Genomic DNA, 14,028 nt, shown 5'->3' with positions numbered 1-14,028 from the left:
GGAGCGTTGTCGATCGAGACCTACCTTAGAAATTGCACGATAATCCACATGGGATTTTACAATTAGTAGAATTATATTTGGAAATGCATGAAAAATATACAGAGAAAAAGATTTCTTTGGATGTAATAAATTGTATCGTATCCAAATAAATTTGTTATTTGGAATGGTCCAAACAAACCAATATTTAAATCAATAAGTGTGATTGTTTGAATTTGAAACAATGTATATCTTTGTCTTAAATACATTATTTGTTTGAACAGATAATATCTATCTTCAGTATTCGCGTGATCAACTGTACAGCACAAACATAATTGATGTAGCACATAGCACTGCTCGTTTAATTCTGTTGCTAGACGTATAAACCATTGTTTCCATATTTTCGGTCAAAAAATGTAATGACTATTCTAAGAAAGCAATTATTTGCATGGAATAACCTAACCTCTATGTATATATTTTGCCATTTTCAAATAGACAATTTGTTTCATTGTTTGTATTCATTGTAACCAAATAATATATTATTTAATTGAAAGATATTACTTCAAATAATAATGTTATTTTCTGTCAAGCAATAGAAATTTTTCAAATGAAACAACAAAATTTTTATTCAAATAAATAATATTTCGTACAAGCATATGTTGTTTCAATAAAACAAATTTTAGTCAAATAAATAGGAATACTAAATCCAAAGAAACCTTTTTCTCTGTACTCCCCAGATATTATTGAAAAAATGTTATCCCTTGACACAACTTCAACATCAATACCTTTCCATACGAAGAAATATCTTCAATTTTAAGCGTTAAACACTTAAAAAGAACGCTCAAATTTGAATGTTAAACACTTAAAAAAAACGCTCCTCAAAAGCTCGTCCATCCGAGCTGTCGTAGACCGTTCCTTCGTTATGAAATATCTCACAATTGGTCAAAGAAAATAACGTTTAAAAAAAAAATAGGCCAGTTTTACCAGTAAAATTACAAAAAAAGTAACTTCATTCCAAGTAACGAGTTATTTCCATTTCCTGGTTAACAATTGCGACAACCATCGATAAAATGTTACGGAATCCTCGTGCAGCGTATATCCTTGTTGATATGTAAAGTTTGTATTGTTTAACCACGTCTAAAATACAATTTAAAAAATGGTCCCTAGTCCTCCCCTACCGTACCTAGTTTCCCATGATCTTGAAGAACTCCTTGATTTCCAACCCGCTCAATCTCAAGATTTTCCCGAACTATATGATATAATCCTATTCAGACTCCACCTTCTACCTATACCTGACAACGAAAATATAATAATTTTTATTCTCGGCATCCCCCTACCCTTTACCACACCCATGTTAGATATAAACTATAATAGTGTTTGTCCGTTATCGTGTTCACGATATTACAATCGATTTTATCCTCTGACTACGGACATTTATTATTTTTATTTTTTATTATACAATTTTATCATAAGTCTTTTTTGTACACGTCTGTTATGTTCGACCGACTGATAATTATCCACAATCGCCTAACCAGATTCTCCAGACGGTCTTCCAACCGTTTTGTGAGCAGCTTTAATTATTCTGGAAACAACTTGCGAAAAAATGTTCTATGTTAAGAAGACGTCACAACTGTAATTAAAAAATTTTTTGGATTTTCTGATGAATGCTCAATCAAGCAGCCGAAACATGTCAACAGAATAGGTTTAAACATCTAAATTTATGTAATTATCATTAAGTTATATAAAATAATTTTATGCAACAAGTTCTGCGGGTGACTCTTTAATACCCTGCAAACTTATACTGTACTTGTAATATAATCAATTGCATTTTTCATGTAACTCATTTAAATGTATAATTTTATATTTAGTTTTAATTTTTCTTTTATGTAAACTAAATACTAGAATAAATTTATTACTTTTAAATGAATATCTTGGGTAAAGAGTGGAGTTAAAATACCTCTTATCTCAGTCCTCACTACCTGAGTTCGCATGTGATCTTGTTCCGAGTCGAAAGGGTTAAGTTCCTTGACCCGGAAGTAGGACCGTCGATCGTACAGCTCATAAGAAGAGGTGTCATAGTGTTCCTTTTCAGGGCGTTGGCCCATTTTTCAGAACGATAAAAGGTGCGTTCGACTCGTAGAACTAGAGCACTATAACATAGGTATTCGCAACCGCCATTTCTAGTCCTTTCCCCACTCTTTGTTCTCTCTTCAACCTTCTCTCTTCTCTCTTCAATCTTCTTAATTTAACGGCGGAGTGGAGAGAGAGCAAGGGATTGAGGAAAGGAGCAAGAGAATGAGAAAACTAAAAATGGCGGATGCGAATACTCATATTATGGTGCCTTAGTAGAACTCGCTTTTGTGCATGCACCTGCGAGGGCATCTGTTCAACGTCCTTCCATACTCTCTCCCTCACATTCCTTTTCACTCTACTTGACCACATAGCTAGTCAGAGTTTGGACGTAACAAAAGCATTTCCAGTAAAATTTTCCTCAACATCTCAATATCCTTCTTATTTAAAATATAGAAAGAAATGGAAGACTCCCCTTCCTGAATGTTTGTCACTAAAAAGCAATACTTTAGAAAATATTGAAATATATTGTTGCAATATTATATTTAACACATAAATGCGCGAGCTTCACCACGACATGAACGCGCTCCTCGTAAAAAGAAAACGTTCAGGAAGTCTATAAAAAGTTTATAAGAAAGCGTATGCAAAATGAAGTAGCAAGTTTAAAAATTTCCAAGCTGCTTTCTAGGCCTCCGAGTATTTTTTGATCATACACTGAAAGAAAAGATTGATTACTGCAACAATTTAGATAGTAAAATATGGCATAGCATTTTTATATGGCTGTAGCAACAGTTTTTGATGTATCGAAATCATATACTGACATTGCCGATAGGCTATCGCAAGTAAAAATTTGCTGCTACAAAAAAAACTGGTTGCTACAGCCATATAAAAATACTATGCCATATTTTACTATCTAAATTGTTGCAGCAACCAATTTTTTTTTCAGTGTAACTTTATCGTGTGTACCTTGAAATGTGATGCTAAGCAGGGTTACGAATGTTACTTCATAAAATATTAATAAAACTAGATTAATGATTAAAATATTGCATAGTATTGCAACAATATATTTACAATGTTTTTTTTTAATATTGCAACAATATCGTAGAATATTGCAGCAATATTTTATTTTAGCGGATATAGAAATATTGATACAATATTATACAGCAATGTTTTATGAAATATTGCAATCTTTCGATGTAAATTGCTACAATGTTGCTGTAAAGATATCTACATGCTGAGTCACACCATCACCCAACATAAAAACAGTCAACAATCAATTTGTGTCAACAAAATTTTGTAAAGTATTTACCATCTCTGACAAAGAACATCTACAGACAGGACTCCTAAAACAAACCTTACCGCAAAACAAGCACAACAATTAAGATATACATAAAATGTTCACTAAGTTCGACAAAAATGGACACGGAAATAACCCGCGAATAACTTCTATATAGTTTTAAAATTATAAATAAACTAATACATAAAATTTAATATTGCGAAACATAAAATTTTGATATGTTTAGCTATCTTATTCATTTGTAAAATTTTGCCTCGCTTAAAATTTCGCCATAAAAATATAAATCAAAACAAATCAATAAAAATTTTATCTTACGTTTTTTTTCAACATTTAACATTTTATAAATTTGTAAAATTTCTTCTTTTTCCTTTTTTTTACTCGTTTCATTCCATTCGTGTTTTCTTCATTCGATGAATTTTTACGTTACTTTTATCGCATAATGCGATACATAAATTCCAGGAGTTACGAATGTTACTTCATGAAAGTAACGCGTTACCATTATCGTTACTTTTTGTAAAAATTAATCATCGTTACTTTTTACCAATTTTAAAAAGTAACATGTTACCATTACTTAGGACTTAGAAGTTAGGTACAGTAAAAATGTAACGACATTAGGGAGTTTTGGCAATACCGTATTTTATCCAAATACGGTGAACGCTAAGGTCAGATTATCTTCTTCTTAACAACTACTTAAGAAAAAGATAACGTGATTTTAGCGTTCACCGTATCTGGATTCACGTTATTGCAAAAACTTCCTATTATGGTTATCGTTACAGAAAGAAAAAAGCAACGATCGTTATCAAAGCGAAATATTAAACGACAACTTAATAAATGAGAACGGTCCATTTGTTTTAGTCAATTCAATTGGAGTACTGCATTTCGTATTCAGAATTTTGAATTGAGCAGTATTATTCACAATATATTTATAGAACTGAAATTTTTTTTAATTGAAATGCATAGAAATGTGCTGTTATGCAATTCCCATAAATGAATAAAAATGCACTGGGATTGAAAAGGATTCATTTCAACGTTCGCAAATGCGTACTTCTGAAAATCTGAATCTATTTCAATATAATAATGTGATATATGTATATCCATTCCTCTTTATTGGATAACGAAAACAAGTAACGCGTTACTTCCCAATCTTAATAAATTCATATTAGTATATACTCACAGTTTATGTACAATATGCATCTCTTCCTTAGAGTGCATAAACATGACACAAAGTCTTTGTTTACAATTAACATTTGATCAACAAGCTACTTACATGACTTTTTAGTTTGTTTTTCCAACTTTTAATATGATGGCAGTATGACTACGAATCAGAATAGAAATATAAATCGAAAGTCTCCTCGATGACTTTTTCATGTAACGATTTATCTTTCGATAATGATTAGTATAAAATATGAAATTTTTTTAAGGCCCTCAGTCACTGTCCTCTGCGTTTCGTGGAGCGCGAGTTAACGGTCGCCGACTGTCCTCGTCCGATCCATATATTACTTCCTCCTCCGAATCATTGAACATCGAGAACGCAGGGCTATCTTTCGTTATCGATGAGTCTGTAATAAATATAACAAAGAAATTGTGTTCATAATACGAATAATATGATTTCACATATTTGAATTAACGATATAAGTTATAAATCTCTTCTCTATAATTATACCTCATAATTGAGGAGAATTAGAGAAAAAAAAACCAGTAATGAGGCCAATAATGATAAAAAACGTTACAAGTGTCATTTTTATAAATAACGTTAGTAATGTAGGTACAGAATAAATCTTCATATTCTTTTCATTCAATAAATAAATGTTATTTAAGAAATTTTTCATATTTTTTAGTTTCTTCCTGATTTTACAAGAAGACTTCACGACGTAATACCAATCGATTTTAACGAAACTCATTGTAACGATAGATATTCTTCTTGTTAGTATCTTTATTTTATTTCATAAAATTTTTAAGTTTAATGCTGTCAATAAGTAAATCTGATATCGAAGATTAGATGCATGGAATGCAATAATTGTTTTTTCGTAGATACTCACGTTGCCCATAAACCTGCTGCAATGCAGGTGCGTAAACGTATGCCATGGTGTACAAGTAAAAATTAAGAAGACCATAAAGAGCCATAAACTGCGCGGATGTGCGATAATAAGTGGAGAGGCGAGAAGCGAAGCTATCTTCTAATACACCAGCTCCGAATTGACGTGCAGTGACTAAACTGCAGACGCCGGCGACCACCGCGGCAAGCAATGTCAAAAATCGCAGACGTAAATCTGTAAAACGAATCGTACGCTTAAGTAATTGTAAATTATTCGAAAATGTAATTAGTCCGGTCAATCTGGCATTTTTGTTTCATGGAATGAGTATCACGTGATTTTTTAATACGTTATAGGAGTCGAGTCCTAATGTTAATTCCAAGTTTTCGATCTCCTAGGTGTGTGCAAATTTCTGCCATCTTGCAAAAATGATGTTCCAAAATTCGCAAATCAAAATACCACAGCAAGACAATTCTCGAAAAATAAAACAAAAATATTCGTCATTTGTCCGAACAATAGTTTTTGAGACATATATATTGGTTAAAAATTGGCTAATTATATAGATTACAATTACATTTAAATTTCACAAATTGCACGTCAATGTTACTAATTAGTGATCGCACACTTTACGTGCTCATAAATTAGACAAAAGAATGACTGTATTCAGCACAAAAAGCAGCTTTACAACTACTGTAAAATTCTCTAATATGATTGGTTCTTAATTCCTCGCTGGAATTAAGTGTATAACTTTAAGAATATATAATAAGAATCTACAATAGTTGCTTTTTCAACTGTACGCAAATATTGTGTGTGTACCGCCCAAATAATATCGTGTGTATGTGTACCTATTAGTCACGTAATTAAGAAATATGCTTACCGAAGTATGGCATAGATCGTAGTTCGCTGTATGCCCTTAATATAAGAAGCAACAGATACGCGATGTAGAAACCACCCACCGTGAAGAAAAATACCTTGAAGCCCTGGAAACAGAAGTATACGTACGTTAAGAAGTACGGATTTAACACATCTTTTATATATCTTTTTCATTATAAGTGATCGTGTATAGATCGTTTCTCTAACGAGATATCACATCTTTTTGTCGCTCTTCTTCGATAGAGACTAGTTTCGATCTCTATACCACTTTCAATACAATGCCAAATAAAGATCAAGAACCGGTAATCTTGAAGTATAACATGAGAACTACTGACCGTTGAGAAATTATCTATATCAGTATCGAATTGCGATCGAATCTGTGCGTGCAAGAAGAAAAGAGTTGCAAGTGCAATAAACGTACGGAAACAATAAGCGTTCGATAACCGTTACAGTAAAATTATCTTTGGCTTATCCATCTGTGAACATGAGACAATTCAGTGAGTATTTATCCTTAATTCTTTTTCAATTTTTTCTTTGAGGAAACAGCAGTACGAATTAATAAAGATATTTTAAGCCAGTAAATTTTTTAATCTTGATATAAAAGTTAATAGGAATAAAATATTATATAATATATTATAATTTGTGCAATGCTATTATTTAGACATATAATATATTTTAAATTTATATATTTTAAGTAAAAAAATATAAAAATTTCATTACAAAATAAAAAATATTATCATGTTCAGTAAACATATATGTATATCTTCTTTTCTTCCGCATAGAATTATAAAAAAAATATTAAAGTAAAATAGCGAGATATTTTACATTCAGTAATTGTTCTGAATTTTTTTTCTTTCTCAAAATGAAGAAAATTAACTTATACTACTGCTCTGCTTAATCGTTTGATTAACAAGTTGAGTCATTTGTATCAACAAATAAAGAGCTGTTTACTCAATTAGCGATTGGCATTATTATACTACAAACTTCGCTAAAGATCAGCGGATTGTACACGATCGCCGAATGTCCGGTGGAATTACAAAAAGACATTGAGAAATACAGCGAACCAAAGCCACTGCAAATAAGCTGCACAATGCAACTCTTGTGTCCGCCGAAAGATTCGACAAATCACGAGAATCGTGACCGAGGTTACCAGATGAATAAGAATGACCCCGACTCCAGGACGTTGTGCGAAGTGAAACTCAAGATCAATGTCATGAGAAGCATAAGCACAACTAAAATCGAAGAAAAAAATCCGTGCTCTAGTTTCTCATACGAACATCCAGTATTGCTACCACATTCAACTAACTGTAGCTTGGTAAGTTTCCTCGCGGAAAAGAACCAAATGAATTGTAAAAAATCGATTGTGATTGTCTCATTTTTTATTATACTATCGATACTCTAATATCTTTTATAAATTTAGTTCGCTCTTTCCCCTTGATTGTACAGACTATAGAGATTTATGTGTGATATTCCGAGTATTGGATTCCCTCGTATATAAAGAATATAATTTTATAATTTTAGTTCTACAAATGCGACTGGGGCAAGCCAATGCTTTTCAGGTGTCCAGAAGGAATGCATTTCAACTCCGATCTCCAGGTGTGCACCTGGCCTTGGCAAGGTGGTTGCGACTCATCCAGGATCGTTTGTCCACGACCGTTTCCACGATGTTCAATTCATTATTCGGATCCATTGTTACTACCACATCCCTTTTTGTGTGATCGATTCTATCAGTGTAATTGGGGAATGCTTCGATTACAGATGTGTCCCACCGGATTACATTTTGACCCACATCTTAAGGTATGCAATTGGCCTTACAATTCGAATTGTCAGAGTTGCTGAGATCGTAAGGAAAAACATGGTGCATTGTTTTATAAATTAATCCTTGAAGTTTTAAAAATGAAAAAAATTCGATCATGACCTATGTGTTTGTCAAAAAAGAATAAAGGAAATAAGAAGGCATTTTTAGACACTAACATAATAAACGTTAGTATATTTTTAGTAATGTATTGTAATGATCTATAAATGAATTAATATTCTATTGTAATAATTTATATTAATAAGCGCGTTCAACTTACGTAATAATTCGATGTATCGAGAACATAATTATAAGTGGGGTCCTCCAATTCGGTACAACGGAGCCACGTAGCGAGAGTCAATGCCGCACCCCATAACATACCAACAACTAAGAGCTTCGGCAAATAAAACGTGATGAGCCGTCTCTCGTTCTAAACAAATTAATTAATTGTACAACTATAAGATAACAGAATATAAGACATAAGATATGCAATTTAAAATAAAATATATTAATATTAAAAATAAAAAGTATATTCTCTTATTTTATTTCTTTAACAAAAATGTAATTTCAAATGTTAATATTTTATTAGTAATAGATAAATAATGTATAATGAGTTAATCAACTAATTTTCTATCATTATAATCTTGTTGTTAGAATTGTCAATCAATATTTCTCAATTTTTTACGATATCAGTACCTGTCTAAGGCCATGATAGACACAAAGCCAGAACATAAGGATAGCGCACAAAAAAGTTGTTTGCAGGATTGCATCCAGCATTCCGGGTACCCAGGAATTCACCAAGAACGTCATAGGAAATAGTGGATCTGTTCAATATAAATTCAATAAAACGTCGATACGTGTATACTGATAAAAAATGAATCTGGAAAACTTACTATCGTACAGAATCAGTAATGGAAGAAGTATAGAGATCCATTTTTGCTCTATCGACCAATCGTGCAGTGGATACTTTCTAAGCGAATGACCGAACCAGCACTGAAAGCAATACATTTTCCTTTCGTTTTCTAGAACAGACTCTAGATATTCGCGGAAAAAACGAGTCAAATTAAAAAGCAATAGAGAGGAATCCATTTTACGAAATTTCCGGTCATCGAAATCGCAGAGATTAGGAATAGTTAATTAAGTAAAATATATTTATTGTATTCAATTTGTTACTCGAAATCGACACGATACAACGAGTTAAACTTTTTTACGTTTTATAATATTTACTCCCAAAATAATATAATAGAAATAAATAATATAATAGAAATAAAATTACGCATTGTTTTAAAACTAATCTTTAATTTCGATCAATCATCTAATCTATCGTCTGTTCAATTTCGCAGAAACGAAAAACCTTCGACTCGTTTTAATCTATCTTTTACATCATTATCATAGCGGTCACGGATTACCATTACTCCAAACGTGGTCAACAAGAAGATCAGTCGGAACCAGATTTCTATTTGCGTGAATGCTGGATTGTAGTTCTTAAACTGTGAACAGGAGAAAATAGGAGAAATGTAAAGAAAAGATTGAGGCACTCAAATCTCGGAATTGTCGTATCCAAACGAATGTGATCATTTCATGCAGTGCTTACTGACGTAGAATGTGAGTTCTCGTATCGTGTATCGTTGATGGAAGCTCTCGAGTCCATGGAAGCGGACAGTAATTATATAGTAGCTATAATCGAGAAATCCTAGATGGGCGACAACCAATTCCTCACAGGATTGCCTTTCGCACTTCAAATGTCTGGTTCTAGAAAACAATAACAATTGTAATTTCGAATATTATTACTGGATCACGAGAGATCTATCTGCATTAATTTATGCATTTCACTCAATGACCTCTGTTATACGACACGCTTTACGCCGAAGTTATAACATCGATATTATGAAACTGGCCAATCATAGCTATTCCTCTGAAGAATGGAATGACTGTGATTGACCAGTTTCACAACATCGATGTTATAACTTCGGCGTAAAGCGTGCTGTGTAAACATAGTGACTAATGTAATATAAACTCCATTTTTTAATACTTTTTATTGATTGTCTATTATTAAAGCAATAAATGTATAGTTAAAGAATCTTTTTTATTAATTACAATCTCGTTTTATGTTTCAAATTAAATTAAAATTTCGAGAATGCAATTTTTGTTGCATCTTTACCGATTATGTCCAGCCTCTGGAGGTAATACGGACACGAGCTTGCGATCAGCAGTGATACCATCTATGGAGACGCTAACTTGAAATCCTTTATCGTACCTCTCATCTACAAATTATCACCCGTAAATAACATTCAAGAATAACGAAGCTATAAAATAAAGATAGAATAAATATAAATAAAACAAATGATCTAAAATAAATTAAAATACAGATATATTACGTATATCTGGGGATTTTTGTTATCTCAATCATAGTCCTAAGAACTTTAATATTAAAAAATGAAGAAATTTATTTCTTTAATCTATTTTATTTTTTACTGAATACATTTATATAAAAGAAAAGTTTATTTTTAAATTAGCACCGAGAATGATCATCATAACATATAAATAAAGAAATAAATATCTTATTGTCTAACAAACTTTACGTTCCATAAATGTTTTTCTCTATATTAGTTCAAATGATCAGAAATTACACGGTATATACCATCATTATTTGATGTCGATAACTTGGCAATCACCCATAATTGCTGGCTATACGTAGACAATAAAGGTGTCTTCATGATGAATGGACCAGTGGCCATTTCGCTACCGTTCAAATGTGCTTTTTGTTCGCTAGTCGACGTTATAGGCGGTCCTTTAAAAACATTAATACAACGATATCTCTCAGTATATTTGATAAGGTTAATGACAGTAGTGCTCTCGATTTTTTTTATTTCGAAGTAAGCGGTAAATTATTGCGGTGACACTCACCGGCGAGGCCGATAAAAATTGCCAATCCGAAACACGCAAAAAAGGCAACAAATACCATGACAAATTCCCTTTTATGCATGGAATACAAACGCATCTGCACGGATCTATGGGCCAAATGTATAATATGACAGTTTAAATTAACAATATACTGATGCACACAAATTGTTATTATGTGTATACAAATTCACACAAATTAGCATATTTATTATTTATTAATAATAAAAAAGCATGTTCTATCTTTTATATATACAGAGTGTTTTTTAAATAGTGGACACTAATCATAATATAGCGCTATTAATAAGAAGCAAAATTGCCGAATCATGTAATGCTATATATCCCTGATCAAAAATTAAATTGAAAAATTTGATTCAAAAATTGAATTGAAATTAAGTCCTTTACCATTTTGCGCAATTTTCATAATAGTTAATGATTGGACAGCCGGATACGCGCTTATTAGGCAATCTTTAAAAACTAATGGCGAATTCGGCACACTTGCACTGACTCCTAGTGCTGCCCTGACATGGTGCGAGTGCAGAATTACTTTAGTGCTATGCCAAATTGCACTGTCAGAAACGTCAGTGCAACATTTCTTGAACTCGTTCAGTTCATTGGTTGATCCGAATATAAATTTAGCATTACACTAGGTCAGTTTTGATTTGCTGATAACGATAATCTTATCGCACTGATACAGTGCGCACAAGCTGAATACGTGGCATTGAAAAAGTCCGCACTCAGTTTGCAATCTGCCGAATTCGCTATAACATTCCGTTAATCATTGCGAAAATTGTAAAATTGTAGAGGACTTTTCGACTCAATTTTTAATCAGGAATAGGGCTGTATGATTAGTGTCCTTATGATGTATGTTCTTATTTAAGAAACACCCTGTATAAATACAAATGTTATAAAATTATCAGATGAATTTTAAAAAGTCTGTTCACTTTTTTTCTATAATTCCTCTATACTCGTTTATTAATAATAGAAGAGAAAAGGAATGGATTAGAATTGAGATATTTTCAGCAAAGTATTATTTAATGAAACAGCTTTTGTGTCATAATTTCTTATTATTGTTGAATCTCTGTTTCTTAAGCGATCTTCCAGAGAGATCACGTACCTTTCGCAACGGTCATGATGATAAGCCGGCGCAATGTATTTGTTAAATTCGCTAAAAAGGTCACTAAACTGCGACAATGCGTTTCTGACTTTGAGATTCCAACCAGCAGATGGAAGATGATACGAGTATCCTAATCCGGGTCCGTCCATTCTTTAAGAATATTTTTCCTGTACTTTAACATACCGATTGTATAATTTCCTTTATTTCAACCAAAAAATTCAATAATTACAACATTATGTGATATACGACTTGATTTTTATATATTTTACATGTTTCTGTATCAATGTATTAATATATATTTTCCACTTTAATCTTTTTAGAGCACAAATATATTTTGTAAAGCTTACAAAAAATATAAATTCGATATATTATAAGAAAACATTCTACGAAATTTCAGAAAATTATTTCTAAATATTGATGAACATACACTATATAAGCACACACACACACACACACACGCAATATTTCTAGAATATTATATAAATATTATTTATCTTTTTTAATATTCGCATAACATTCTAAAAATATTTGTGTCTTTTAATTGGGCAAGTATAATATATCATAACTTCAAGTAAAAATCGTGAAAATATTTAAAAAGAAAAAATACAAAGATTTTTTTACAACAATTTGAATATATGAGTGGGCATGTTAATTATCGTCCAGTTTCCTTTTATAAAAAGTTTTCCTTATATCGAGAATATTTTGCTTTATGAACATATAAATGACTTAAATAAATGAAGCCAAAATATCTTTTAACTTCGAAATTTAAGCTCTTCATAAAAAAAGAGTAAATTTTAATCGCGTTTCCTTTTTAATTCAGCAGAGAAAGCAGTAACTGTTATAAAATTCTTTATATGATTTAATTCATACATTTAGATCCAGTAAGGGAGGGCAAGATCAATATTAAAGAATTTTACAATAGTCCAAAGCTGCTTTCTCTGTTGAACGCAGCCATTATTTCATCTAATTTGTTTGCACAATATTAAAACAAGAAAACAATTCAATAAAGAGAAGATATATGTTACTTTAATATTTTTAATACGAGGAATATCCATTTTTAAATCAAAAATTGTTTTCTTCATCAATATTTATCAATTAAATAAAATTTTAATAAATATTGATAAAGCGAAATACGCTTCATAAACGCTGGATTTGCGACGCGTACGATATGTAGATGTAAACGGGAAACTTACCTTCCACTTTATTGCGTGTAATGGACACTACTTCTACCTGTAGTCTTGAAGAAAATACTTGGCGTTTGCATAACGCATACAATTCACGAGCGATTTCATGGGCGGGATGCTGTATCCGGCACGGAAGACGGTGAGAAGGATTCTCGGCGATACGTTCGTTTCGCGTTTCCAACCGGAGCTAAAATATGGGAGTGACTGCACAAGCGTACTGCATACGATGTACCCCGACGCTGGCTCTATTGATTTTTCATGCCACGTCCCGTGGAACAGGGGGTTGCTAACTTGATATTAGAGAGGGTTGGGGACAATCGATATATTAAATAAGTAATAGTAGGTATATTCGTGTAGCTAGATAACGGGATTCAATATTGTGCGTTATACATGCCGTCGCAATAAATTGTCATATAGCAATGAATCTTTTATTGAAATAATCAAACTTAATTACATATATTGAATTAGGGAAAAAGTCTCTTTACAAGTTGATAAAGACTTTTTTAGCAACCCATACATTCTAGTTTTAAAAAATTAGCAATTACACCACTTGATAGAGCAACGTTTCAGCTTTAAGAATCTGTATTTTTAATTGTGATATACGATGATTTTTAACCGAGTTACGAACAATAAAGTCTGAATGTTCCTTTTTATTTAATCCGCGAGTAACTCAGGAACAAAAAATCGTACATTTTAAAAAAACGATTTTGTAGGGAAAGCTTCAACCTTTTACGACAGAGTCGAAAATTTGCTCAAATTTTTTTGGGCACGCTACAAAATAA

General features: G+C 31.9%; 1 protein-coding gene across 1 annotated transcript; it reads right to left on the bottom strand.

The window, feature by feature from the left end:
• Positions 1-4,633: 4,633 nt before the first annotated feature.
• On the bottom strand, positions 4,634-13,417 carry LOC108760411 (transmembrane protein 181). The gene is made up of 13 exons (XM_018506361.1): positions 13,256-13,417; positions 12,063-12,234; positions 10,952-11,055; positions 10,686-10,835; positions 10,206-10,308; positions 9,643-9,796; positions 9,454-9,534; positions 8,938-9,037; positions 8,741-8,868; positions 8,325-8,474; positions 6,254-6,356; positions 5,383-5,613; positions 4,634-4,902 (listed from the first exon to the last, which is right to left on the bottom strand). The coding sequence occupies exons 2-13, from the start codon at positions 12,209-12,211 to the stop codon at positions 4,769-4,771; spliced, it is 1,587 nt and encodes a 528-aa protein (XP_018361863.1). The 5' UTR covers positions 12,212-12,234; positions 13,256-13,417; the 3' UTR covers positions 4,634-4,768.
• Between the last annotated feature and the right edge of the window lie 611 nt (positions 13,418-14,028).

Source organism: Trachymyrmex cornetzi, unplaced genomic scaffold (genome assembly GCF_001594075.2).
Source record: "Trachymyrmex cornetzi isolate Tcor2-1 unplaced genomic scaffold, Tcor1.1 scaffold223, whole genome shotgun sequence".
NCBI classification, from domain to species: Eukaryota; Metazoa; Arthropoda; class Insecta; order Hymenoptera; family Formicidae; genus Trachymyrmex; species Trachymyrmex cornetzi.
This window is presented reverse-complemented; position numbering and strand designations above follow the sequence as displayed.